The sequence below is a fragment of the Pogona vitticeps genome, chromosome 1 (genome assembly GCF_051106095.1).
Source record: "Pogona vitticeps strain Pit_001003342236 chromosome 1, PviZW2.1, whole genome shotgun sequence".
Lineage (NCBI taxonomy): Eukaryota > Metazoa > Chordata > Lepidosauria > Squamata > Agamidae > Pogona > Pogona vitticeps.
Window position 1 is genome coordinate 242,464,062 of NC_135783.1, and position 27,484 is coordinate 242,491,545.

At 40.5% G+C, this 27,484-nt stretch overlaps 1 protein-coding gene across 6 annotated transcripts in view; it reads right to left on the reverse strand.

The window, feature by feature from the left end:
* Window positions 1–27,484, reverse strand: part of GLB1L (galactosidase beta 1 like) — a 32,278-nt gene that overhangs the window by 732 nt on the left and 4,062 nt on the right. For 3 of the 6 annotated variants that reach the window (XM_020792036.3, XM_020792034.3, XM_078383453.1), the window contains exons 2-16: window positions 22,174–22,340; window positions 21,006–21,178; window positions 20,282–20,432; window positions 18,443–18,503; window positions 18,111–18,205; window positions 17,569–17,749; window positions 17,429–17,487; window positions 16,352–16,473; window positions 15,913–15,953; window positions 15,642–15,763; window positions 13,749–13,823; window positions 9,747–9,836; window positions 9,497–9,610; window positions 9,177–9,308; window positions 7,903–8,109 (exon numbers count right to left, since the gene is read on the reverse strand). In XM_020792036.3, coding sequence (XP_020647695.3) covers window positions 7,903–8,109; window positions 9,177–9,308; window positions 9,497–9,610; window positions 9,747–9,836; window positions 13,749–13,823; window positions 15,642–15,763; window positions 15,913–15,953; window positions 16,352–16,473; window positions 17,429–17,487; window positions 17,569–17,749; window positions 18,111–18,205; window positions 18,443–18,503; window positions 20,282–20,432; window positions 21,006–21,178; window positions 22,174–22,233 — 1,683 coding nt within the window. In that variant the 5' untranslated portion in view covers window positions 22,234–22,340. Of the gene's footprint in view, window positions 1–7,902; window positions 8,110–9,176; window positions 9,309–9,496; window positions 9,611–9,746; window positions 9,837–13,748; window positions 13,824–15,641; window positions 15,764–15,912; window positions 15,954–16,351; window positions 16,474–17,428; window positions 17,488–17,568; window positions 17,750–18,110; window positions 18,206–18,442; window positions 18,504–20,281; window positions 20,898–21,005; window positions 21,179–22,173; window positions 22,351–27,484 lie in introns of those variants that run through there. The other 3 variants (XM_020792040.3, XM_072985331.2, XM_078383452.1) reach the window with 3 other exon arrangements.

Genomic DNA, 27,484 nt, shown 5'->3' on the forward strand with positions numbered 1-27,484 from the left:
CATTGTTTCTTCCCTTGCTGTATACCTCTTCCCTCTCCAAAATACATATTCCAAGAATATACTCCATATTTTCTTAAAATTATTATTTTTGATAGGCCTCTTTTCATATCATGTCAGTTTATCATCAATTGCCATATCCCGTAGTTCTCTATACCATTCCTCTAAATTGAGTTGGTAATCATTTTTCCAGTTTCTTGCAAAAATTAACCTTTCTGCTGTAATCATTATTACTATTAAGTCCTTATTTTCTTTCAGCAATTGATGCTTCTTAACCAAATTCAATAAAGCCATTGACAGGGACATTTGAAGCTTTATCCAGTTATTTCACTTATTTTTTAAAAAATTTGCTTCCATTCTTGCTTTCTTAGTTCACATGATCACCACATATGTATATACGTCCCCTTCTGTTTTTTACACCTCCAGCACACTGATGATACATTTTTATTTGTTATATTCAGTTTTACCGGCGTTAAATACTACCTCCATATTACCTTATAACAATTTTCTTTTATCCTTACAGACATGTTTTTCATAATTCTTTGGTCCCACATTTTATGCCATTCTTCTATTGCAACTGTGTTTTTAGTCCTTGTGTATCCTGTTCGTCCTGAATTAATAATCTCTATATAACAGTTACCTTTCTTTCTGTCTTTTCCTCTAATTTCAATCTTTTTTCAATAATCTTTTTAAATTTTGTCATTTTTCTACTTTTCCCTTCCTCACTATTCCATTCCCTTGTCCATCTTTCTATTTGAATCATATTAAACCAGGAAATGAGAGTCTTTTAAGATTTTCTGGAAAATTCTTTAAATCCACCACCTGGGATAAAGGAGAGACTAGTGGGCTCAATATAACTCTAAACTTTTTCCAATTTTCTAACATATTTTTAAGGAAAGGATTAGTAATCTTTTAAATCTCTTCTCCAATTTTTTCTTTAAACAATATACTTTCAATTCTTTCTTCCATACCCTGCATTTCTATTTCTGTCCAAATGAAATTTTTATTACCTTTAATAATAATCTGGAATATGTCTGAGCTGATTTGCTGTATAATATAATTTTAAACTGGGTAATCCAAGTTTTGTGTTACATACCATAATTTCTTATTAATCCTCACTCGTTTATTTCCATTGCAATAACAATTTATCGTCATCTGCCGTTCTTTCAGTTGTTTTTCTGTAATCTTTATAGGAAGCATCCAAAATATAAAACTTAATTTAGAAATAATTTTCATTTTGCATAATGCCACTCTACCAAACCAAGAAATCTTTAATTTCTGATAATCTTTTATCCTTCCAGCTATCACTTTTTTCAATCTATCTAGATTTATTTTAACTATATCCTGTAAGTTCCAAGTAATATTAATCCCTAAATATTTAATAACATTTTCCATTTTACCTTCAGATATTGTTTTCATTCTTTTCTCTTCATCTGAGTGGCTTAACAATAAACATTCTGACTTTCCTCAATTTACTTTTAATCCTGTTATACCCTCGAATTCCTCCAAATGTGATTTAAGCCTTTCTGTTGTTTCTATTGGATTTTTAACTATTAGTAAGGTGTCATTACTAATAAAGTAACGCCACGTAAAACATGGTGGCGCTGCGGGCTAAACCGCAGAAGCCTGTGCTGCAGGGTCAGAAGACCAGCAGTCGTAAGATCGAATCCACGCGACAGAGTGAGTGCCCGTTGCTTGTCCCAGCTCCCGCCAACCTAGCGGTTCGAAATCATGCAAATGCAAGTAGATAAATAAGGACCACCTCGGTGGGAAGGTAACAGCATTCTGTGTCTAAGTCGCACTGGCCATGTGACCACGGAAGATTGTCTTCGGACAAAACGCTGGCTCTATGGCTTGGAAACGGGGATGAGCACCGCCCCCGAGAGTCGAACATGACTGGACAAAATTTGTCAAGGGGAACCTTTACCTTTACCTAATGTGTCATCAGCAAACAAGTTTATCTTACTATTTTCTTTGTTCTATCCCTACAATCTGTTTATCATCTCTAATTATCTGTGCCAATAATTCTATTATCATTGTAAATAATACTGGAAATAAGGGGCAACCTTGTACCTCGGCATAGGTGTATTGTCTCAGTTATTCCATCATTAACTATTACTCTAGCTGTATTCTGTGAATATAACTGGTGAATTATCTGCCTAAAATTAACTTCAAACCCTAGATATTTAATTAATGTCTTTAAAGTATCCCATTCCACTGAATCAAATACTTTAAATATGTTAACGATAGTACTCCTGCTTTAGAGTTAATTTAATGCGTTTAGCTAAAATACCCATCTCATTAAATCTGACATTTGTCTGCCTTGTATAAATCCATTTCAGTCTTTTTCAATGTGACTCCCCATAAAGTTATTTAATCTCTTTTCCATTGTTGCTGTGAATATCTTAGCATCTTGATTTATCAGTGATATGGGTCTATATGCTTCCATATTTATTGGATTTTTATCTGGTTTCAATATTAAAACAAGCAATTACTCTTTCCATGATTGTGGGATTTCTTCTCCCATTAATATCTTATTAAATAGCACTTTTAACTTCTTTTGGTATAAGAATCTTTTTAAATACTTTATAATGTTCTGGGCCTAATCCATATGTTCCGGGGGTCTAGCCTGTCTTTTTAGTTATTTTAAGTTATTTGTATTGCTCCTATATTATTTTTATTTATTTTTTATAGAAGACGGTTTAGCTAATAACTTGGAGTTCCTGTTATTAAATTCAAAAAAATCTATTTTTAGATAAATTAAGTTTCTTTGTACCATTTCCAGATGAATTCCTTCCAGTTCCTTCTCTTTGCTTGTAATTCTATTATAGCTTTCTTACTAGTTTCTATAACTATTTTTTCTAATTCCTTTACAGTGGACCCTTGACTTACAGACGGCTTGACTTACAGACTTTTTGAGTTACAGACTTCTCTGGCCGCAAAATTTAGGTTTGACTTGCAGACTGAGATTTGACTTACAGACCAGAAAAAAACCAAAATGGAACAAAAACGGCCTGTTACGGGATTAATCCGTTTTTAATGCACTGTAGGTCAATGGAGACTTGACTTACAGACTTTTTGACTTGAGAACCGCCTTCCAATACGGATTAAGTTCTCAAGTCAAGACCCCACTGTATATTATCTTCTAAGTCCTGTATTCTTTCCCCCCCTTTTTAAGTATATAAGATGCTTTACATGCATACCCTCTTGCCAAAGATTTCATAGTGTCCCAGATTATGTTAGGTTGACCTTCTCCCTTCTTATTTATTTCCCATGTCTCTTCTAAATCTTTCTGAAATTTTTCAATCAGGTTTGGTTACCGAAAAATATTCGTATCAATTTTCCACCTTACTGCCTCCTCATAATCACATTTAAACATCAATTCCATATTCAATGTGGCATGATCTGATATTTGGATGACTTCAATGGCTGTATCATTTACCCTTGGCAGTAAATCTTTAGAGACAAATATATAATCTGTTCTTGAATGTGTATTATGCACCTGTGAGTGGAAGAAGAACTTTCTTTCTTCACCCTTTAATTTTCTCCAAACATCTTTCAAATCTGTTTTATTAATTAATCTGTACAATATTGTACATTTAATTTTCCTCAATTCGCAACTTTAATTTATCCTTCTTCATATCCATTACCATGTTAAAATCTCCTGCTAGTATCATAAAACCTTTCCTCAATTTATTCAACCTTCTCAATATATTTTCAAAAAATTCCTCCTGTCTCTCATTAGGTGCATAAGCATTTACAAGTGTAATGCCTTCTCCTTTTATTTTACCTTGCAATATCAAATATCTGCCTTGAGTAAACTTTTCCATTTTTTAAATTTTAATTTCAATTTTTTATATTAATATTACTACTCCCAAGATTTTGAAGTTCCAAATGATTTTTCATAAATTTGAATCCATTTGCCCTTCAGTTCATTAAGACCCTCCTTTTTTGATGAGTGTCTTGGAAGAATACAATATCCATATTACTTTTATTCAATACATTTTGTATCCTTGCCCTCTTTGTGTTAGAACCCAGGCTTTTCACATTCCATGGTGAAAACCTTACGCGTTTAACCATTCTCTATGTTTTTTTAAATTAATACTAGTCCTATTTGCGATTGCCAACTATAGCGCTCCCTCAATAAAAATAAAAAATTAACAAAAAACCCTTGAATTCCTATTGAATTCTTCTACCACCACCTTCTCCACTACTACTTTTCTTCCTCCCATCTTATACCAGACTATCATAACTACTTTTTTTTCATATATCTGTGTTTAAATATTCATACATAAATTTCTTCATATCAGGTATATAAGTAAAATGTTTTTGTTTTTAATATTTTTCTTCCCATAATTCTCCCATTTCGTTTTGTTTTGTTTTGTTTTTCAGTAGAAATCTTATTTACAGTATTCTTCTACTACTGGTCTCCCTATTTTATAATCATTTAATCTCATTTTCTTCCCAATTTTCCTCCTTTTTTATTTTTTTATATTCCTCCTCCATATTTATAATTAACCATCACTGGGTAACTCCTTAGATATCTTCTTCCAATATTACTATACCATTTTCACCTTTTTCTGGATTTACCTCTTATTATTTTATCCCATTATATTATACAATACAATTACGAGAATATCTCCTTTTACATCAAATTAAATTGTACATTAAAGCTATTATCTCTTATTTTCTTAATTTTCCTCTTCCTTTGCCCTTCCTCGGTTGTTTTGGTTTCACTCCTTGTTTTTCTTGTTCTTTTTCCTTATTGCCATCTATCGAGTCTTGCTCCATCCCTTCCTCTTCATCTGATTCCTGACTTTGCCCTAGGCCCTCCACCGTCTTCATTTGCTCCTCCCACTCTTCTTTTGTTAAAATTCTAGAGTTCTTTAAAAGATCCAAAGCCACTGGGACTGATGTAGCCTTATGACATTTTCCATTGTAATGCACCTTTAAAAACACTGGGTAACCCCAACTATATTTGACACTTTTTTTTTAAATGATAGAAGTAATAACCTGAATTTGTCTTCTAAATACCATAGTTTCATGACAATAATCATTAAACACTTGAATTGGGTTCCCCTCAAATACCAAATTCCCTGGATTCTCTCTTAAAGTTTTCATCAGTTCCTCTTTTTTTCCAAGGCTTGAAATCTCATCAGAATATGGCGAGGCTGTCATCTGCATCTTGAACCGACTCTATGTATTTTCTCCAAATCATAAACAGTCCAGTCTATTTTGATGCCGTCTTTTTCAGCCAGGCTAGAGCTAGTTCAGTTAAGTCCTTCTCTTTGGAGCCCAAATCCAGAATTCCTTTCAATCTAATATTATGACAATTGTCATCCTGTGATAAAATCATCTGCTGCTGGAAAACCGTAATAGTGATTTCATTGTCCAATAATATAACAAAATTTTGTTTAATTTGAGATCGCAACCCCTCAATGTTTTCATTAATTTTTTTAAAAATGAGAATCAATTTTTTTAATTTTTTAAAAATAATTTTCTTGATTGGTCTTTACATCCTTTCCAACATCTTGTAATTCTTTCCCCATTTCTTGTAAGTCTTGACTCATATTTCCCACTTTTTTACCCATCTTTTCCATTTTTGGTCCATATTTTTCACTTTTTGACCCATATTTGACATTGTTTGTTTCTTCCATGATGTTTTCATTCACCTTTGCAGTCACATCCAACTAACTTCATCTCAGATTTATCAGCTTTTTGGGCCATTTCTCCTTCTCCTTCCACTTTTGACAATCTCACCAGATGGGAATCTAAAGGTTTAATAGTTGATTGCGCTGAATAATCTCTTTTCCTTGTAACTTTACTCTCCTTCTGTTCAGACCAAGCTTTTCTCATAAATTTCAAAAATTTCCTGGACTCTTTTTCTTCCTTGAATTGTTATTTTAGCTATTACCAGCAGATGCAGCCTACTAACTGTCATATACAGTGGTGCCCCGTATAGCGACGTTAATCCGTTCCAGGATTAACGTCGCTATACGGAAACATCGTAAAGAGAAATTAAAAAGCCCATTGAAACACATTAAAACCTGGTTAATGTGTTCCAATGGACTAAAAACTGGCAGGGACAGGGTGGGTGGGGGATCCCGAAGGCTTCCAGGCAAAAGCCTGGAAGCCTTCGGGACCCCTCCACCCCGTCCCCGCCGCCCCACACTGCCTTCCCTAGCCGAGATCGGACTCCCAGGAGCCCGATCCAGGCTGGGGAAAGCGGCGGGGGGTGGCTGCCAGCGAAGGGGACAGGGTGGGGGGGATCCCGAAGCCTTCGGGACCCCTCCACCCTGTCCCCGCCGCCCCACGCTGCCTTCCCTAGCCAAGATCGGACTCCCAGGAGCCCGATCCAGGCTGGGGAAAGCGGCGGGGGGTGGCTGCCAGCAAAGGGGACAGGGTGGGGGGGATCCCGAAGCCTTCGGGACCCCTCCACCCTGTCCCCGCCGCCCCGCGCTGCCGAACCCAGGATGCCTGACAGGCATCGGGTCTCCCCACCTTCCCCCCGCGGCTTGGATCCGACCCGCGGGGGCTACCCCGGGCATCGCTGGACTCTTGGGAGTCCAGCCATGGCAGGGCTAGCCCCCGCAGGTCCAATCCAAGCCGCGGGGGGAGGGTGGGAGAGCGGGGGGATCCGGATGCCTTTCAGGCATCCCGGGCTCGGATCCCACCCACCGCCGGTTACCCAAGGCTGGGTAACCGGCGGTGGGTGGGATCCGAGCCCAGGATGCCTGACGGGCATCGGATCCCCCCACCCTCCCCCCGCGGTGGCCTCAGAAGGACCCTTCGGAAGGGTCCTTCGAAGGCCACCGCAGGCATTTTCCCCCAGCTGAGTGGGGAGCGCTCCTTTGGAGGCTCCCGCCGGTCAGCTGGGGGAAAATGGTGCCTATGGGGAAAACATCGCAAAGCGATTTTTCCCCATAGGCACCTTCGTTATACGATCGCAAAAGCGATGGCATTTTTGCCATCGCTATGCGAATTCGTCGTTAAACGGGGCACTCGTTATACGAGGCACCACTGTATATTCAAAGGTTAAGGAATGTTAAGTTTCGTTTCTCCGCGTCTGGATATGTTGCAGCCTAAAGGGAAACCTAATGAAGATGTATTTTTCACTCCCTCAGTCTCTAATTCAGGATGCCATATGCTTAGATTATTTCATAGATTATTAGGTTCTTTTTTTCTATCTTTCTTATTTTCTTACTCCCAGCAGCTCTTTAAAAGCGAAATCCAGCTTCAGCTCATGGATAAATATTTTCCCCGGCAACTAAGAGATAAAAAATTTCGACTGGTCCTTTTACAAACACAGGCAGTTCATTAATAGGCAGTTTTAAAGGTTTTTCTTGGCTAACCGTGGTGGGAATCTCCCATCCCGCAGGAATCCCCACTGGGGGTAGCTCACACACCAGCTGCTACTCGTTTTTATTTTAAAGAAAAACAAACTGCTTTTATAGTCCACTCCTGTTGCCTCGAGGATATTGTTCATATTTTAAAGTCACTTACAGATCCATGACCCCCCCCCTTTTTTTTCTGTCTCATGTAGATTTCAGAGTGAGAGCTCCATGAATTTCAAGCCACGGCCATCAAGGTCCAGGACACGCTCCCCCCAGCCTTGCCCATGATTTTAATAGTTTAAATGCTATCTAGTTCTGATAATCTTAAAACAGTTGATAGAGGGTAGCTCTATTTTATTTGCAAACTTATTCTTCAACTTTCTGTAACTTGATAATTCAGTTTAAAAATGGGCTGTGGGTCAATAAACCTGTAGCTAGTGATATAACTTGTAGGAGCCCCTTTCAGAACCCATGAAACAGATAAATGCCTGGAAGCTGGGGAAATAGCAGAGTCACCTAGCTGGAGACTGAACTCAGTTTTAAGGGCAAGCCTCTGTTAGGATTGCAGTACCTTGTTCCAACCAGGGAGCTTCACAAAGGTGTCGTGGCTGATGTTAGGTGTGGTGAATGCTCCAGTGTAAAAAGCCGGCCCTGTAGTCCCATTGCTTGTTGTAGTCGTTGGGGGCCATGCATGAGCCACAGCTGAGTCAATATCCAGGGGGTAGATGAGCCAGTTATGCAGTATGATGGAACCCAGTGTGAGATTGTGAATCAGACCCTATACAAGAAGGTAAGATAGAAACAATAGGTTAGATGCAGCTAGAAATAAGGGAACTGCAACTCAGTTAAAAGCTTATTTGGTTCATTGATGATTAAAATTTGGCCCTCATATCTTTTGACTTCAGCTCCCCAAAGTCCCAGGCAGCATGGCCAGTGATAAGGGCTTGTGGGTGTACTATTCCGAAACAAAACATAACAAAACCCTTTGGCAGGGGCACTATTTTCCCATCTTGGTTTCAGTTCAACCTCACAAACAGTCCTGCATTATGCAATACCTATACATATGCAAACACTTCTCCATTTTTCTCTTTTTTGGCAGACTACAGTAGAATAATACACTTCTCCTCCTCTGAAATGGGCTAATACTATTATATTTTTCCCCTTGAGAGAAACACCATTTTGCTATACTCCTTGCCAACATTCCCTTTAATTTTTTGCCCTGCAAGGTGCAGCTCCACCCATCAAGCACATGACTCCACAGCCCCACATGTTTCCATCATGACCAGAACCAAATGGGCTGTCTGTGTGCAGAGGAGGAATACTGTGCAGAGGGGGGTGCAGTACTGCACGCTCACACAGTTGTGTAACTTTGAGGGAACCTTGCTCCTTACTTTAAGGGTCTGAGATACTCTTGCAGTGATCTGTGAACTGGAAAGGGAGGAGATATCTAATAAAGCATTAGATGTCTCCTCCCTTTCTAGGGACACTGCAGAATTGTCCTATAACAGGGAAGAAATCCTTATGCAGACTAACTCACTGATGCAGGAGGAATTTGGAGCAGACAGTAAAAAAACTAACAAGTATGATCACAATTCCCCATGACTTGCTGCTAATACGCCCTTTTCAAATTACTACGCTAAGCTGCATCAGATCTAACAGTGGTGAAAGCTGCAGGTAAAAATACTTTCCCATACACGTCTACAGTGCATTTTTGAAAGGAACTTGGTCAGTTTCAGTTTAGGCTAGCTATCTGACACAGCTACTCCAGCCAAATTCCAAGGGACAAGCACTGCTCCTCAACCTACTGTTAGGAACACTAGCCCTAGAGCTTCTATCCAGCTGTACCTTAAAATCACTCTCATTGGCACCAAAATTGATATGACCCATATTCTCCACCAAAACATCCAATGTGTCTCCTAGCTTGCCAGATATATTGACCCCATGCACTCTGTTCCGTTCCAGTGTCCCCTTGTACACCTGAAGTGGGAAAGACAGAAACAGGATTAGCACATGCTCTGGTATAAGGAGCCCTTGCAAGGCCCATTGGCCATCCCGTGAATATACAGTACTGTGAGCCACAGCAAGGGCCTGGGACTTGTTGCACCATATTAGCTTTAGTGAACTGCCTCGTTGCCCAGAAGGATGATCTCCAGTTTCCACCTTACTCCATTAAGCAGAATGTAGGCAAAATCATGAACGCCGTTTTGAAAGGCAGTGAGCTGGACGGGCTCTGGAATGTCATGTGGTAGAAGGGTCCGGTACAGCATGAAGCCATGTGGCTGAAATACATAATAATAGGTATGATGTGCAATCCAGGCAACAAACAAAAAACCCCACCCCTACTGGACACTCAGATCATCCAACGGGAAGAGTCAAGCATCATTTGCTGACAACGACTCCTGTTCTACAACTTACCTGCTTCAGGGCTTCAAAAGTAAGAGGGAAGGAGGAGTAGAATGGCAGAGAAGGTGAAATAAGTCCTAGAATGTCCAGCAGGGCTACACGCTGAAGAAAAAAAGGAGGTAGTACTATATTTAAATATTTTCTAAATAACTTCTAAAATATGTTTTCCAAAGCAGCCTACATTTAAAAATATGAAAAACCACAGTAAGAATTAACACCAAACTACAAAGATAGTCAGTAATAAAATACCTTTCCAATAAAAATTAAAAAAAAAACCAATTGGAAGAGGGAGTGCTAACATTTTTCTGCAGTATACCCTTGCATCTTATCTCTTAAGGATGTCCTGCTACATAAAATGAACATTTCACAGTGAGTACCAACATTCCTTTCTCCTGTAGCAGAGGAGGATCTCAAGAGAGATAGAAAGTTCATCCTTCTATATAAAATGATTATTTCACAATGAGTACCACAGTGAGTGTTTTTTTCTGTGAGGAATTTCCTAAGCCCCACAATGGTGATGCCAGCACAAAGCTGTGCAAAATACTGTGGTGCCTCGCTAGACGGTTGCCCCGCTTTATGACGAAATCGCTTTATGATGGGGTTTTTGCATTCATTTTACCCATCACAAAACGGTTGTTCCAATGGGGCTTTTTCGCACCACAATCACCCGCGCCCGCTTTAGAGCACTTCAGAGGCTTTTCCTGCAGAATCAGGAAAAGCCTCCAAAGTGCTCTAAAGCGGGCGCGGGTGGTTTTGGGGCACCCCCACCAGGGCTCTGATGGTGCAGGGGAAGCTATCAGAACCCTGGTGGGAGGAGCCACGAGCAGCGAGAACAGGGGAATTCTAGTGCTCTGGATTCTCCTGGGTCTACTCCGAGACAGACGACCCCCCCGGAGAAGGAGGGGGCAAGTTCCACAGGAGCGTGGACTTGTCAGCAAGTGGGAGCTTCGGAACCGCCGAATTTCAGATGGCAGTCTGATTTTTGGAAGAGGTTCCCTTCCTGCACGCAGTTCGTCTCGTGAAGTCGCCATGATTGGTGAGTAAGCTGCTCGGCAAAAGGGAGGAAATTACTACCTGACTACAGAATAGAAATTAATCTAATCTGCTGATAAGCTACAGCAAGTAAAGATCAAATCTGCTATGTGAAAGCCGTTTGAAAAGGAGACCTCAGAGCGGCATAACATCGTTAATGCCTTAATACTGGAGTTCTTTTTTACTACACCACAGCACGAAAACGAAACCAACTTATCCCCTTTCCTCTCAACCCTCCCTCCTAGAGAACTGGCCTTCCATAAATCTGTAAAGTCAGGACTTAAGAACTTTAAATAACTTTGCAATGACTCTGTTTCTGGCTACAATGTTTATGAAGTCCCCCCTTACAAGACCTTAAGAGCGGACTTGCCAATAAATCATGTGGAGATTCTGAGTAATTAATCTGTTGACTGGTACGACCATGGAAGGTGGGGGTGAGCTATCGTCGCAACTGGCAATGCATGATGTCAAGGAACTTTTACAAGAATTTCAAAACTATATAATTGGACATTTGGGAAAACAAATTGAGGAGTGCAGACTGGACTTGAAAGGAATCTTCTCGGCTATGCACGAAAAAATCGAAAGCAAGGGGGAATTCCAGATAATTAATGAACAGTCTTTAATTGTGGAGAAACAGCAACTGGCACGATGCGAAGACAACTCAGAGTCAGAGAGAAAGAAGAAAAAGACTCATTTTTCTCAAGGGATGACCAAAAAAGACAAACGGGGAGGGGGCAGGAAAGGGAGAATTTATCTTAAGACTGTGTTGAAAAGAAAAAATATAAGGGAGAGATGGGCAAAGCTCAGGGCAAATATTTACAATCAGAGGTCACATGCTATCTCGCTCCAAAATCTAAACACTGACTATATTAGGATCAAATCAACCAACCACATAGAAATTGCTTTAAAAAAATTCTACAGATGGCATTTTAAAACTGGGAAATATTTTGTTTGGTGGTGGCATGTATAGGGAAATATTAAATATATGTGATTATGAGGCCAATTCCGGCTGGATGACACTGGAGCTGACAAATAGAAACTAGAAAGGGGGAAGGTACTTGCTGAATGACTATGCTGAAAATATTAGATACATAGTTTATTGTATATAAAAATGGAGATTATCAAGGAATGAACAGGCCTGTGTGGATTTTATGCTGGATAAGAAAATTTAAAGAGAACATGAGAATGTGTAATAGCAAACATGTGCAGATGCACATGGATATATTATAAATAATAGAAGTCAATGTTTTAAGATAGATATAATTAATAGATAAAGCAAGATGATCAATATACTATAAGCAAATTTGGCCAAATATGAAATTTAAGATTAGATAAGTGTATGTGGTTTATAGATCTTAGAAATGATGATGAATAATAATGTTGGATGTTGGTCTTAAGGCATGTATATGCATACAAGCATACAAGAACCATAAGAATGACTATGCTGAAAATATTAGATACATAGTTTACTGTATATAAGAATGGAGATTATCAAGGAATGAATAGGCCTGGGTGGATTTTATGCTGGATAAGAAAATTTAAAGAGAACATGAGAATGTGATACATGAGAAATGTAAATAATGAGAGACAGATGGATGGAAATGCAGATGAGAGAATTCAAAAAATTATTATAAATTTAGGATGTTAGATAATTATATATATGTAATAGCAATGTGAAATATAACATGTGCAGATGCACATGAATATATTATCTCTGTAGTCAGAATTTACATAATAGATAAGGTGGTATGAGAAACACCTCCCCGCTTATATGTTAGTTTTGTCACTTGTGTATGTCTTTTTAGTTTTACATGTTATTGCTTTGTAGGTATTCCTGTTGTTGTTTGTTGTAGGTATGTATGTTATAAAAATAATAAAATGTAAATTAAAAAAAAAAAAAGAACCCTGGTGGGGGTGCCCCGAAACCACCCGCGCCCGCTTTAGAGCACTTTGCAGGCTTTTCCTGAAAAGGCAGAAAAAGCCTCCAAAGTGCTCTAAAGCGGGCACGAGTGGTTTCGGGGCACCCCTGCCAGGGCTCAGATGGTGCAGGGGAAGCCGTCAGAACCATGGTGGGGGTGCCCCGAAACCACACTCTCTGGCTTTGGGGGTCCCCTGGGGCTTACCTTGCACCATAGGAGGACTTGCGCGGGTCCCTCTGCGCAGCGATCAGCGTTTGCAGAGGCTTGACTGAAAACAATTTTAAAGTTCCCGTCTCTTCCTCCAGCCTTCTCAGAAGGGAAAAATGCCCCCCTTTTCCCTTCCGAGGCTTGCCAAAGGCTGGAGGAAGAGGCGGGAACTTTAAAATTGCTTTCAGTCAAGCCTCTGCAAATGCCGATCGCAAGGTAAGCCCCAGGGGACCCCCAAAGCCAGGGAGTGTGGTTTTGGGGCACCCCCGCCAGGGTTCTGATGGCTTCTCCTGCACCATCAGAGCCCTGGTGGGGGTGCCCCCAAACCACCCGCACCCGCTTTAGAGCACTTTGGAGTCTTTTCCTGCACCACCAGAGGACTAGTGGGGGACCTCCAAAGCTGGTGATTGTGGGGAGGGGACCCCCTGCCAGTCCTCCCATGGTGCTTCCCTAGCTCCCTACCCATTAAGTTCCTTTTTTAAAAAAAAAATTCCCCTAGGAACGCATTAATTAATTTTCAATGCATTCCTATGGGAAATTTGGTTTCGCAACACGATGTTTTCGCAAGACAGCGATTTCTGTGGAACAGATTAACATCATCTTGTGAGGCACCACTGTCACTTAAATGCTATCAGGAAAGTTCTTTTTCTTTCCCTCAGCTCTTACTTCAGCTCCTTTGATCTCCTCACCAGTTTGTTTCTTGACCCATGCATTACCTTCTCTCGTCTCTGCTCAGACACCCGATAGTTGAAAAGTACAGTAAACTGAAGGAGGGAGCATGGAGGGAACAGGACCAAGAATTTTACCACCAGCCAAAGTCATCCATTTATAAAAATGGTCTTCTGATGCAACTCACCTCTGGCAGTGGTACATAGCCATATGCAAACTTTGGGGTGGGAGGTGGCATTGGTCCTGCAGGCAACACCTGAAACTGAAGTTTTAAAAATGGCAATTAAAGGAGCTGAGCATTCATGACAGCAGCACCACATGGAGTATGTGAAATGTAGCACAAAGAGACCTGAAGTGTAGCACAAACTCGCGTCACACTTGTAGGCCACTCAGAACTCTTTGGAAGAATAAGTAACACAACTAAAGCCATTTTGAATTTCTTTGTCTTAAAAGTTTTCTCAATAAAGGTAAAATGCTATTAAAACTCAACTACATGTCACTGCCCAAGCCAATAGTAGCAACTGAAACAACATGCACATAATTTTAGATGGAGGAAGCAATTATCCATCTAAGGGCCAGAGCAGTTCTTAGTCTGGATTGAGCATGATCCTCAGACTAGGCCACCATCCCTGCAAGGGCTCCTCCATTAGCTCCTTGAAACAACTTACAAAACAGCTTTCTGCCAAGCACAGCCATGCTGGTGTCTTGAATGGGTGCACATTTTCTTCCTCCATTTCTAAATGTTGTGAACAGAATGAACTAGATCTCCTGATCTTTACATTATTCAACTGATCCCAGTGACTGTGTGTGTGTTTGTATTACAGTGGGTTTTGCAACAGCACTAGGGATGTGCACAGCAAAAACTTCCATGGTTGTTTTGATTTCGTTTTTTGGATGATTGGGGTTTTTTTTTTGTTTGTTTTCATGTCTTTCATGTACCAGTCCCTTCATTAATAATGAGAGGGACCACCCTTTCAGATCCTTTCATTTTTCCCATTTGTGCTCACACTGGCTTTGACCTGAAAGCTCTATGGGTGTTATATGGGATCAATGTACAGGATCATAAAAGAGTTTTCAAAAACAGTGAAGGAGTGGTTTTACTAGTCCCCCCAGTGTATCACTGAGTATCCATTGCCAAGCATATATCCAGACCCAGATCTCCTGAGCCTAGTCTGCAACTTCATCCGCTACAACACACAACACTACTCCAAAAAACCAGGAACAAAGCAGTCAACAAAGAACCCTTAAAATTATTCTAAAGAAGCAGAGGGGGAAAACGAGATATACTCCACAATAGTACAAGAGAAATAAAAGTTTGAAAAGAGAAAGAAAAGTAAACCCATAAAATATACACCTTTAACAGAATAAATACAAAAAGAATTAACCAAATAACACGTTTTTTTAAAAAAAATATCAGTCTAAAAGGGAAAGTGCACCCTGCCACACACATGCCGGGGGGGGGGGAAGCAAAATGTTTAAAAACAAGGTGGAAAATACATTCAAGGACCCCCAACCAAAATGACCAGAATTTCAGGAGATTTCTCTCTTGCCTATCACTAACGTTTTCTCTTCTGTGTCAGCATCCAAGCAAGCATAGAGTCAGGCAGCTCAATACAAGATGGAGGATACCAGACGCTAGTTAGCTAGCACACAGACTCCCACAAGAACAACTGAAAGTACGCTTCCCATTAGATTTCAATTAATCCAGGCCCTTTCAGTTTTAGGATTCCCACCCACCCCATGCTCCTGGACATTCTGATTGACTGCTGACAGCAGCACTTACAACACTATTGAATGAAAAATTTCCTGGGCAATGTCCAAACAATTTGACAAAGAAAAAAGAAAGAATAAATAAAAGAGGTAAAGATAAAACAGCATGAGACTTTTGTGTACCCTTCTTTCCTGTGAATAACTTATTTGGGTTTACGATACTGTTTTTCTGAAAGAAGCAAAAAAAAAAAGACGAAAATAAAAAAACAGTCTCTTTTGTTCTCTTTTCACTAAAGTCCCATTCCTAAATAATGTTAGAGAGCATCTCCTTATCGTCTATTCAATACTCAATGTTACAAGTGTGTGTTACCTTGCTAATAATTGTTCGGATAGCATACAGCTTATCTGTAGGATCTCCAGCTTCTGAAAGAGGTGCATCATAGTCATAGCTAGTAGTAATGGGGTTATATGTGTTTTCATTGTAGTCAGCACCTGGATAGAAAAGCATGTGAGAACAAGGCATGTTGCCTCTTTTATTACTGCCCACCCCCACCCCCAATCAGGAACTTCCATTGTCTCTCCAGAGGCTAGGCTCTCCTAGTCTCTGCTAAGGCAGCAACAGAAAAGAACCAGAAACTCACCACTCCAATAACCAAAGTTGGTGCCTCCTTGGAACATATACCTGCAAAGCCAGAAAACAGTGTAAGGTTCCCCCTGCTATCCAAGTAATGAGCCATGACAGGTAGCAGAAGGGGATGGTGTGCAATGGGAACTACTGTATAGCAATGGGTGATAGTTTTACAATGGTACTGCAGGAGAATATGGCCCAATGTAATGTCTGAGAGCATGTACCTTAGTCTTCATTTTGTAGAGAATGTTTTTGAACTACATTAAGTGGCTAAAGATAATATATCTTGCTATATACGCAGGCATTCTAAGGGCAACAGGAAGATTTAACCATAGGAAAAGTGAAGCAAAGAGCTAAGGGTTTGTGTCTAGGAGGGCGTCCTGCTATTTTCTACCATATGACCTATCATGTGTACCCTGCTGCCCACTCTTCCCCCATGGTCTCACGGTTACATGTTGACGTTGGCTTCCAATTCTAGCATCTTCTGTAGGCCTTGAGCCACATCTGTAGCATTTTGCGTGGAGTGTGGCTCACCCCAATAGTCCAGCCAGCCTGTGTAGTACTCAGAATTGACCTAGGAGGAAAGCAGAATATAGATACTTCTAAAACAGCAGCAGATAAGCCAATTTGAAGACTTGGAGTGATGCAGTATGATAGATTATATTATATTATATTATATTATATTATATTATATTATATTATATTATATTATATTATATTTTATTTTATTTTATTTTATTTTATTTTATTTATTTATTGTATATAAATAAATATGGATCCATGGATCCATATATTCCTCACCCCCATACTGGAATCTTGCTGTATAGGATAAAAATCTCTTATCTGTAATGTGCAAGACAGTCTACTCATTGTGAGAGCTGCTTCCATTGCAATCTGGAATGATATATTCTGCTAAATAGCTTTGCTAAGGACCCTCAGAAGTGCCTACAAAAAGACAGTGCTTTCTTAAATGACCTGCAGGAATAATTAATGTACTTTCACTGAGGTAGTACAAGCTTACAACCTGTCAAGACCTCTGGACTGCAAGCTCCACTGGCCTCAGCACTAACTAAACAATCACTTGAGATAAATATACTGTGTTTCCGCAAAAATAAGACAGGGTCTTATATTAATTTTTGCTCCAAAAAACACATTAGGGCTTATTTTCGGGGGATGTTTTATTTTACAGTCATGTCATCTTCTGGTTGCTGCACAATGATGGAGGGCAGGGTTTCACTTAACTAGGGCTTATTTGGGGGGTAGTGCTCATATTACGAGCATCCTTAAAAAATCATACTAGGGCTTATTTTCAGATTAGGTCTTATTTTCAGGGAAACAGGGTATTCCTGAGTATTCTTGATTCTCTGAACACCTTGGAAGTTGCTAGAGAAAGGAGACGGCAACATGAGAGGTGGAAACAAGCCAGAGCATGGCCCAGAAGACGCATGACTTGATTCTTTTCAGACATGGGAGCATCACTGGAGAGATAGAATACCATCTTTCTACAAAACAAGACTAGGCGTTCTCACCAGTGGGCCCTTTGGTTCATATATTCGTTGCTTCCCAAATGCCTCTGTCACGTTTTCATCTGTCAAAAGGCATAGAAAAAGCAGGTGTCAAAATAAGATTCCTTCCTGACTCCTGCCAACCCCATGAAAGTTGATGCTACCTAGTCCAAAGTCCACCGTGGCATACAGCCCTTGCAATGTCCCACATCGGAGCTCAGACTCTTTGGTGCCATCCGTGGTGAAAAGCAGAACTTCCTCCCCCAGGTAGGAACGAAAGACAGCCAGCAGATGGCGCAGATAGTTATAATCACAGGCAAAATAGCTCCCGTATTCATTCTCCACCTGCCTGGAGAACAGCAGGCATTAAAGAATTGTGACTCAGAGCCCTCAAACCTGAAGGGACAATTCTTTGTACAAGTGCATCTGAACAGCTTTAATAGTGTGACAGGTCTTAAGCAATGGCTTAATGTGCATGATTCTTGTTTGGTACCCAGTTTGCCCCAGCCCCTGCCAAGCTCCAGCTGCCGTCCATCAGTGCTGTTGTGCCTTCCTCTGTTCCTATTGCCTCCTATGGAATGTTTCCTAGGCCAAAGATGGATGGACATAGAATAGCTGCCCACTGCCATTTTCAATGCAGCTACCACTGCATTGCTGCTACCAACATTTTCTCTAGAAAGCAGAGCCTGTGAAATGCTGCACGCACCTGGACACTAATTATGTTGCCTCCATTGTGGTAGAGATGTGGCTTAATTTTCGGGAGCAGGACACCCAACCATTTGTCCACAGCCTGCAGGAAATCTAAAAGAAGAAATCAACTTACTTAGCTAAAAACTAGGCCACCACTGACCAATTCCAAATACAGTTCTAAGATAAGATTTAATAATTGTGGCCATAACTCCCAATATCCCCAGCTGTTAATTCATTGGAGCAGATAGGGTCCAGTGACATCTGAAGGAAAACATTCCTCACCCTCATCAACAGAGTTCAGACTGAGAGCACCAGAACCACTCCTCTGATTAAGCTGTTCCATCTTACCTGGATTAGATGTGCGTAGGACAATATCTGGCTCTGTCAACAGCCAAAATGGAAGACCACCCTACAAAAGAAAAAGAAACACCCTTGAAAATAAGATACGACTGTGGAGATCCTTACAGTCTAGTTCAGTCAATAAGGAATAGTGAAACTCATCAGAAAGTAAAAATCCACAGAGGCAAAACCAGGTTTGAGATCTATTATCATAAAATAAGTTGAATCTCTGGCAGCTTCGGGAAGAAAAATATACAGCTCAGCATGAAGAAAAATTAAGTGATAACTAGTATACAAAGGAGAGTGTAGTATGTTAATTACTGGTTTTGGACTAGGCTGAATTCCAACAATTAATTAATTTATTTATTTGTTTGTTTGTTTGTTTGTTTATTTATTTATTTATTTATTTATTTATTTATTTATTTATTTATTTATTTATTTATTTAATTTATATCCCGCCTATCTGAATCACATAGGACCACTCTAGGCGGCTTACAACAATGACAATTTACAATAAAAATTAATACAATTTTAAAGTAGGGGAAAGGCAAGAACAAAGTGAAACGAAGACTAGGGCAAAGGAAAAATAGGGAAGGTCAGGAATTGGCGGTGGGGAAGGCCTGCCGGAACATCAATGTTTTTAATTGTTTTTTAAAGATACCCAGCGAGGGGGCGGCGCGAATGTCAGGGGGAAGGTTATTCCAGAGGCGAGGAGCCACCGCCGAGAAGGCCCGATTTCTTGTCTTTTCTTTCTGGGCCTCCCTCGGCGTTAGGCTCCTCAGCCTCACCTCCTGACTCACGCGAGTGACACGGGTAGAACTTGGTGGAAGAAGGCGTTCCGCCAAGTATCAAGGCCCTAAGCCGTTTAGGGCTTTATACGAAAGCATCAGCACTTTGAAGTCGATGCGGAAACGGATGGGCAGCCAGTGCAGTGCGGCCAGAGTGGGAGAAATATGTTGGTATTTTTTCACGCCACTGATAAGTCTGGCCGCAGCATTCTGCACCACCTGTAGTTTCCGCAGCAGCCTCAAAGGCAGCCCCATGTAGAGCGCATTACAGTGGTCTAATCTTGAGATTACAAGCGCATGTACTAAGGTAGTGAGGGCCCCCACATCAAGATAGGACCGCAGCTGGGCTATCCGCCTAAGGTGGTAAAAGGCAAAATTAATTATGTGACTTCTGATGAAGACAGAAAGCTTTACAAGGTTTATTGTACAGAGGCTGACATGGACACAGCATGATACATTACAACAAAAGGAAGCTTGATGAGGGAGACATGTGCTGGGAAGCCCCCAAGTCCAGCTGGCTGTTATCCTTTATTGAAGCATGGCACTATACAGATGACCACTCCCTCATATGGCACAAGAGCTATCACAATGTGAGCAACCAAAGGGGCTTTTATATGCTAAACCTCCTCATGCTAAAATTGGCAGGGAGGGATAGAAGTCACTCCTTGGGAGTGGGAGAAGGATCAGATATGTGTTGATTGGTGGGAGATGGATCAGGTATGTGCTGAGTGGCACAAGCTCCTTCTCTGACCAGGTCAGTAGGTCATCATCTTGGTAAGATAAGCCACTCTTATAAATCAATGTCTGTAAGTAAAGGATGTGGCATGCAGATTTTTTCTGCGCTCATCTCTCCAATTAACTAATGAAATAAGTCCCATGGAATTATATATCAATGTGTAGACATGGTCTAGAGGGGCGGGGTAAAAATCAAATAAATAAATAAATAAATGTGTTTTAGATAGTAAAATGCCAATCCAATACAGAAAGTAACCATGTGGGTGGGTGGGATAAACTCTGAAAGTAAGCCATAACCAATCTGAATCTTCTGCACAGCCCTTACCATTTCCCATTCAGCACAGATATAGGGTCCAGGTCGCAAGATCACTAAAAGACCTAAGTTGGCCACAAGGTCCAGGAATCCCTCCAAATCTCTATCACCAGCAAAATTGTAAACACCGGGTAATGGCTCATGATAGTTCCAAGGCACATAGCTGAGGGGTGAAAGTACATATTTCAGTCTGGAATAATAATCTAGGACAAGAAGCATATCCCCTAGGAAACATCTGTGAATAAACAGGCACTCTCTTATACCTCTGGCCCCAATCCCTCCCCCTTTTTTTTCCTTTTTAGTACATTGACATCCTTTGCTTACTATATCACTAAAGATGAGATGGAATAAGACAGCGGATGAACATACTTGTATCTCCCCAGTTTTCAAATTGGGATCAAACTGACATAAATGTTTTTCGAACATAAAGGAAAGGTGGCAATAACAATCAGTCTCTTATTTCACTGCCTTTTTTGTATACTTGATAGGGTACAGACCTGTATATGTCTGTGTGTCTTGCCCACTTTGACTACCAGCTACAAGATGCTTTAGGTCTTGATATGACCACAGGCCTTTACTACTTGGTTCAAACCCATTTTAGCTCAATGTGAACAACCTCTACTTCGAAAATTGTCCAGAGTCTAAAGTGAAGACCTTACATAGAAAAGGCTGGAGTATCTTCAGTGCAACCATGTAGATGTACAATAGAGCCCTAATTCCACTTCTGATCACTTACATCTGCACAGCATTGAGACCACTCATGTACATCTTGAGAAGCCGATCCTTCCAATAGGCAGGTGGAATACGAAAGTAATGGATACTGCCTGAGATGTAGCGAAACTTAACACCATCCTTAAGGAAGCAATTATTAGTATAATCAATGCTGAAGGAACGGTCTGCTGAGGTGGCCTGGTATCCAGGGAAAGACAACATGGTTAGTTTGATACAGAAATGCAACACCTAGCTAGGAGGAACAGATGTGAAGAGGCAAGCCTTGTCTGTGGGTAGAAGTTAAAACTAACACTGACTGTTCTCTGGGATACCTCTGCTGTGTGCTTGTTTTGCAGAGACTTCCAGGACTCATAGAATATCAGTGCTTAAACAAAGCAAGGTACGTATGTGGCATGTACAATATATATGTAAGTATGCACCAAATGTGTTCCCAAGTGCAATCTGGTGGATATAGACATGTTTTACAATACATCCTAAAAGTGCCTTCACATATATGTGTATACCTGATCCCATTCCAAATTTTGCAAAATCAAATCCAATGTCCAAGTCAGAATTTGCACCTGAGGTTCAGGAGGTGTAACCCCCCCCAACATCCCCCAAAAGCTCCAAGACACTACCCATGTAGTTCTGAATTAGGCTCATTTGTTGAATGATATTCCAGAATTTTTCCCAGTGCTATGCTTTCCCTCTATTTGCCAGTATTTACACCCATCTCTAGGCACACAAATGCATGTATGGAGAGACAAGTCTTGCCTTCATTCCCTTTATCTGTTCTGCCTCTGAAATTGTTTGCACTACAGGCTGCTCCTCACTGCTGTATGGTCTGCCAATATGCTTTGCAGCTCAGCATGTAGCGGTTCTCCCCCACTTAGTAAATACGAGTTTTCTTGGTTGTAGAGAATTTTATTTAAAAACAGAAGGGATATACTTGATACTGGGGACTTCCCAGGTAATCAGACCACACCGGAGTCCAGTACTGTAATAAAGCAGTCAGCCCTCTTATAACACGCAGAATAATAGGCTGAGGATGGGTGCTGGGAAGATGCAATGAAAAATTTACTCTGAGATCAACTGTAGAGGGAGAGTGGGCTACAAAAACAAATAAAGAAATACTAAAATTTCCCTGGATACTTTGAGAAACACCCTCCCATTGTGTCTTTCCCCTTTCTTACCTGGAATTTTAGGGACCCTGGCCCCAGCACCACCACTAGAACATACATCCACAGCCCCATTTCTTTGACTATAGCTTCAGACTAGGAAAATGTGTTGCAAGGAGTTAGATCACATGACCAGTTAGTTGGCTGGCCCTGGTACTTCCTCTATATTTCAGAGACAGTCCCTGTGAGTCAGGAAGTAAATAAGTAGAAGAGTTATTTAAAACAGAAGGCAAAGTGCAATATTTCAGCAATTCTATCCCCCGCTAGTGAACATAAATCAAGAAGAGAAACCCATGAGGCCCCAACCTCACTCTGAAAGGAGACCAGAGACAAAGAATCAACACAGAGAAAATATAACAGAAAAAATATATATTAAATATATATATATATTTTACACAGAAAATAAATTCTCCATTATATTTTCTCTGTTGCTTCTTTATTGTCTCTGGTCTCCTTTCAGAGTGAGGTTGGGGCCTCATGGGTTTCTATATATATGGGATTCTATACATATTTATATAGCAGTACGAGAAACAAAAGACTTCCTTAAACTGTCCAGAACGTAACTGACAACGACCTTCTAATGTTCAACGTCATATGGAAAACGCGGGAGTGAAAAGGGACAGCAAAATAACGAAGTTGGTACTGCATGACATTGCATATCTGTTTACCACTAAATGTGACCAACCAGAGATGTTTTAAAAAGTGTCCTGCTGAGTAGAAAAAACTCAGACTCACTATATCCAATCTAGGTCAAATTCTTCAAGAGTCTTTCACTCCTCATACATCAGCAGTACTGGGACACTAGTAAAGTATCTAAATAAATTGAATTAAATTCTGTGACTAGATAGAATCCAGTTGAAACAAGGTGTGGCGCACCCATCTAAACTTAAAAAGTAGAAGAATAATTAAAAACATCTAGTTTGAACTCCCTCTAATAAACCATCTCTGAAGTAAATGCTAAATACTATGAGATAACAAAATATATAAAACAAAATTCATTATCTTCCCTCCCACCAGCAATTAGTTCCAATGATTAATCTGTGCTGATAACCCTGGGAACTGAGTGCTAATATGGATGGCTCTTCCATTAACTTCTAGCTGTTCAATTACATTACATTTCCACATTTAATCTGTCATCATTAATCAGATGCAATTTTATTTATTTATTTAAAATATTTTACCTAACCTCTCACCTTTAAAAAGATGCAAGGAGAATTACATCATTAAAAAGACAACATTTAAAAACTAAAAATACAAATATTAAGCAACGATTAAACAAATATGTCAAAAATGGTAAACAGAATCAATACTAAAAACATTTAAAAGTAAAAAAGACATAATTCTGGACATAATATCCTGCTCCTTCCTGGAGCAGATGTCCACATATTCAAAATGGAGAATGCAGTAGTAATGGGAGATTTCAACTATCCCAATATATGTTGACAGTCAAACTCTGCCAAGAATAAAGTCCAGCAAATTCCTCATTTGCCTTGCAGACAATTTCATGGTCCAGAAGGCGGAAGAGGTAACAAGGGGATCAGCTATTTTAGATCTGATCTTAACCAACAGGGATGACCTTGTTAATGGGGTAGAAGGGGATCCTTAGGTGGGAGTGGCCACACTCTCTTAGAATTTATCATACAGTGGGAAGGGAAGCCAAGTGCAGCCAGACACACATTCTAGACTTTAAGAACGCCAATTTCAGTAAACTTAGGGAATTACTGGCTATAATTTCATGGACAAAGATACTGAAAGAGGAGTTCAGGATGGATGTGAATTTCTTAAAAGGGAGATACTAAAGGCACAATCTAAAACTGTTCCAATAAGAAGGAAAAATGGGAGATGTCTAAAGAAACCAGAATGGTTAACTAAATAACTTTCAACCGAGCTAAGTGTTAAATAAATGGAAAAATGGGGAACATAGCAAAGAGGAATAAAAGCAAATAACCAGTATATGTAGGGGAAAGGTAAGAAAAGCAAAAGTGCAGAATGAACTCAGGCTTGCCAGACAGATTAAAAACATAAAAGGGGCTTTTTTTAGTTATGCCTGCAGCCAAAGGAAAAACAAGGAAATGAGAGGGTCTCTGTGTGGAGAAGATGGCCAACTACGAACAGAGGACAGGGAAAAGGCTGAACTTCTCAACACCTTCTTTGCCTCAGTTTTCTCCAAAAAGGAAAGTAGTGCTCAACCTGAGGGGCAAAGAGCAGGTGATATAGTGGGGGAAATGCAGCACAGAATAGGTAGAGAAGTACTAGAAGAATATCTGGCTACTCTAAATGAATTTGTGAAGGCTTTCACGGACGGGATCTAATGGTTGTTGTGTTTGTTTGTTTTTTTGGGCTCTTTGGCCGTGTTCTGAAGAACAACCTTCAGGACACAGCCAAAGAGCCCGAAAAACCTACAGCAACCATTACTCTAAATGAATTCAAGTCTCCAGAGCCAGACAAATTACATTCAAGGATATTTAAAGAACTGGCAGAAGTCATTTCAGAACCATTGGCAGTAATATTTGAGAATTCTTGGAGAACAGAAGTTCCCACAGACTGGAGGAGGGCAAATGTTGTCCCTATCTTCAAAAAGGGAAGAAAGGAAGGCCCAAATAATTATCGCCCAGTCAGCCTAACACCAACTCCTAGAAAAATTCTAGAGCAGATAATTAAAGTTTATTATTACTTAGAAAGCAATGCTATCATCACTAAAAGTCAACACAGGTTCCTCAAAAACAAGTCATGCCAGACTAATCTGATCTCTTTTTTTGATAGTTACAGGCTTGATAGCTGAAGGGAATGCTGTGGATGTAGCATATCTTGGTTTCAGTAAGGCCTTTGACAAAGTTCCCCATGATATTCTTGCAAGGAAGCTACTAAAATGTGGGCTAGACAATGCTACTGTTCAGTGGATTTGTAATTGGTTGACTGACCAAACCCAAAGGGTGCTCACCAATGGCTTCTCTTCATCCTGGAGAGAGGTAACTAGTGGGGTGCCTCAGGGTTCTATTCTGGGCCCTGTGCTATTCAACATCAATGACTTGGATGAAGGAATAGAGAGTATGCTGATTAAATTTGCAGATGATACCAAATTGGGAGGGGTTGCTAATTCCCCAGAGGACAGGATTAAAATTCAAAATGACCTTGACAGATTAGCGTCCTGGGCCAAAACTAACAAAATGAATTTCAACAGGGAGAAATGTAAGGTCCTATACCTAGGCAGAAAAAATGAACTGCATAGATATAGGATGTAAGACACCTGGCTGGACAACAGTACCTGTGAAAGGGATCTAGGAGTCTTGGTAGACCACAAACTGAACATGAGTCAGCAATCTGATGTGGCTGCCAAGAAAGCCAATGCAATTCTTGGTTGCATCAATAGGAGTATAGCGTCTACTCTAGAATCTAGATCAAGGGAAGTAATAGTACCACTCTATTGTGCTTTAGTCAGACCTCACCTGAAGTATTGTGTCCAGTTCTGGGCACCTCAATTCAAGAAGGATGTTGACAACCTGGAATGTGTCCAGAGGAGGGTGACCAAAATGGTCAAAGGTCTGGAAGCCATGCACTATGAGGAGCAACTTAGGGAGCTGGGAATGTTTAGCCTTAGAAGGTTAAGAGGGGACATGATAGCCATATTTAAATATATGAAGGGATTCATGTCGAGGAAGGTTGTTTTCCACAGCTCCAGGCGCTAGGACAAGGAGCAATGGCTTCAAACTACAGGAAAAGAGATCCACGTGAATCTCAGGAAGATTCAGGAAGAACTTCCTGACAGTCAGAGCTCGTTGGCAGTGGAATATGCTGCCTCGGAATGTGATACAGTCTCTTTCTTTGGAAGTTTTTAAGCAGAGGCTGGATGGCCATCTTTCGAGAGTGCTTTGGTGGAATTCCTGCATGGCAGGGGGTTGGACTTGATGGCTCCCGTAGTCTCTTCCAACTCTGTTATTCTATGATTCTATAATCTACTTAAAAAACTCTCTCAGTCAGTCAGTCAGTTAGTGAAAGCCTGCCTGAACAAAAAGGTCTTCACCTGCTTGCAAAAGGACAGCAAAGACGGGACCACCCTAGCCTCCCATGAGAGGGAGTTCCAGAGTCTGGGAGTAGTGACAGAAAAGACCTTCTCCCATTTCTCACCAAAGGCACCAGTGAAGGTGGTGGGACTGAGAGGAAGGCCTCTCCTGATCATAAGACTTGGGCAGACTCATAAAGAGAGTCACAATTCTTGAGATAGGTTGGACCAAAGTTATTTAGAGCTTTATAGATTAAACCCAGCACTTTGAATTGTGCTGGTAAATGGATTGGCAGCCAGTGGAGCTGCTGTATGTCCCATAACCAGTCCCAATTAACAATCAAGCTGTCATGTTTTGGACTCACTGAAGTTTCCAAACACTTCCCAACAGCAGACCCCCATATAGCAAGTTACAGTAATCCAGCCGAGCTGTAACTAAGGCATGTGTCACTATAACCAGACCTCTCAAGTAATGCACATAGTTGGTGCACTAGTTTCAACTGTGCAAAGGCATTCTTGGCCACCTCTGAAGCCTGGGCATCTAGGCTCAGACATAAATCCAGGAACACACCCAAACCGCATACCTGTGTTTTCAGAGGAAGTGTAACCCCACACAGGGGAACTCTTCTAGTCTCTTGTATGTTCTGGTTTGTTTGCTTAAACCATTGTTCAAAAGTGCGGCAAAATTAAAGGATGAAAAGAAAGAAAACTGGCAAAACACTGTGACACTTTAAATACCAGATTTGTTTCATGTGAACTCTCATAGATCAAAATCTACTTGTTCAGACATGTTCCATTAAGGTACCACAATATTTTGTCCCTCTGCATTTCCTTTTTCCCTTTAATATTGCCAGTTTTCTGAGACCAACATGGCCAATTCTTTGGAAATTGTTCAATTACTGCTATAATGCCTACTTTCTTCCATTCTGTATTTAATTCTAAAATGGAGCATTTTATTCCTACAGCTATCCTAATGGTTAATGGCTTGCTGGAATTTTGCTCTTACATGTATTATGGTCTTTGTATCAGCAATATGTTCTTTAATACAAAGCTTCAACACAGTTTCCTGGAGACATCCAAGATCGAAGCATTGGCATCAGCTAAATTTCATCCTCACTAGACGTTCTAGCCTTCCTAATATTACAATCACACACGGTTACCAGAGTGCTGATTGCAATACTGATCATTCCCTGGTATGTAGTAGAGTAAAACTGCGAGCAAAGATGAAAAAGGAAGAACACGTATTGATATCAGCAAGACACTTGATCAAAGAAAAATGGAGGAATTTGCCCAAGCCCTTGAGGAAACCCTTCCAGGCCCGGCTGA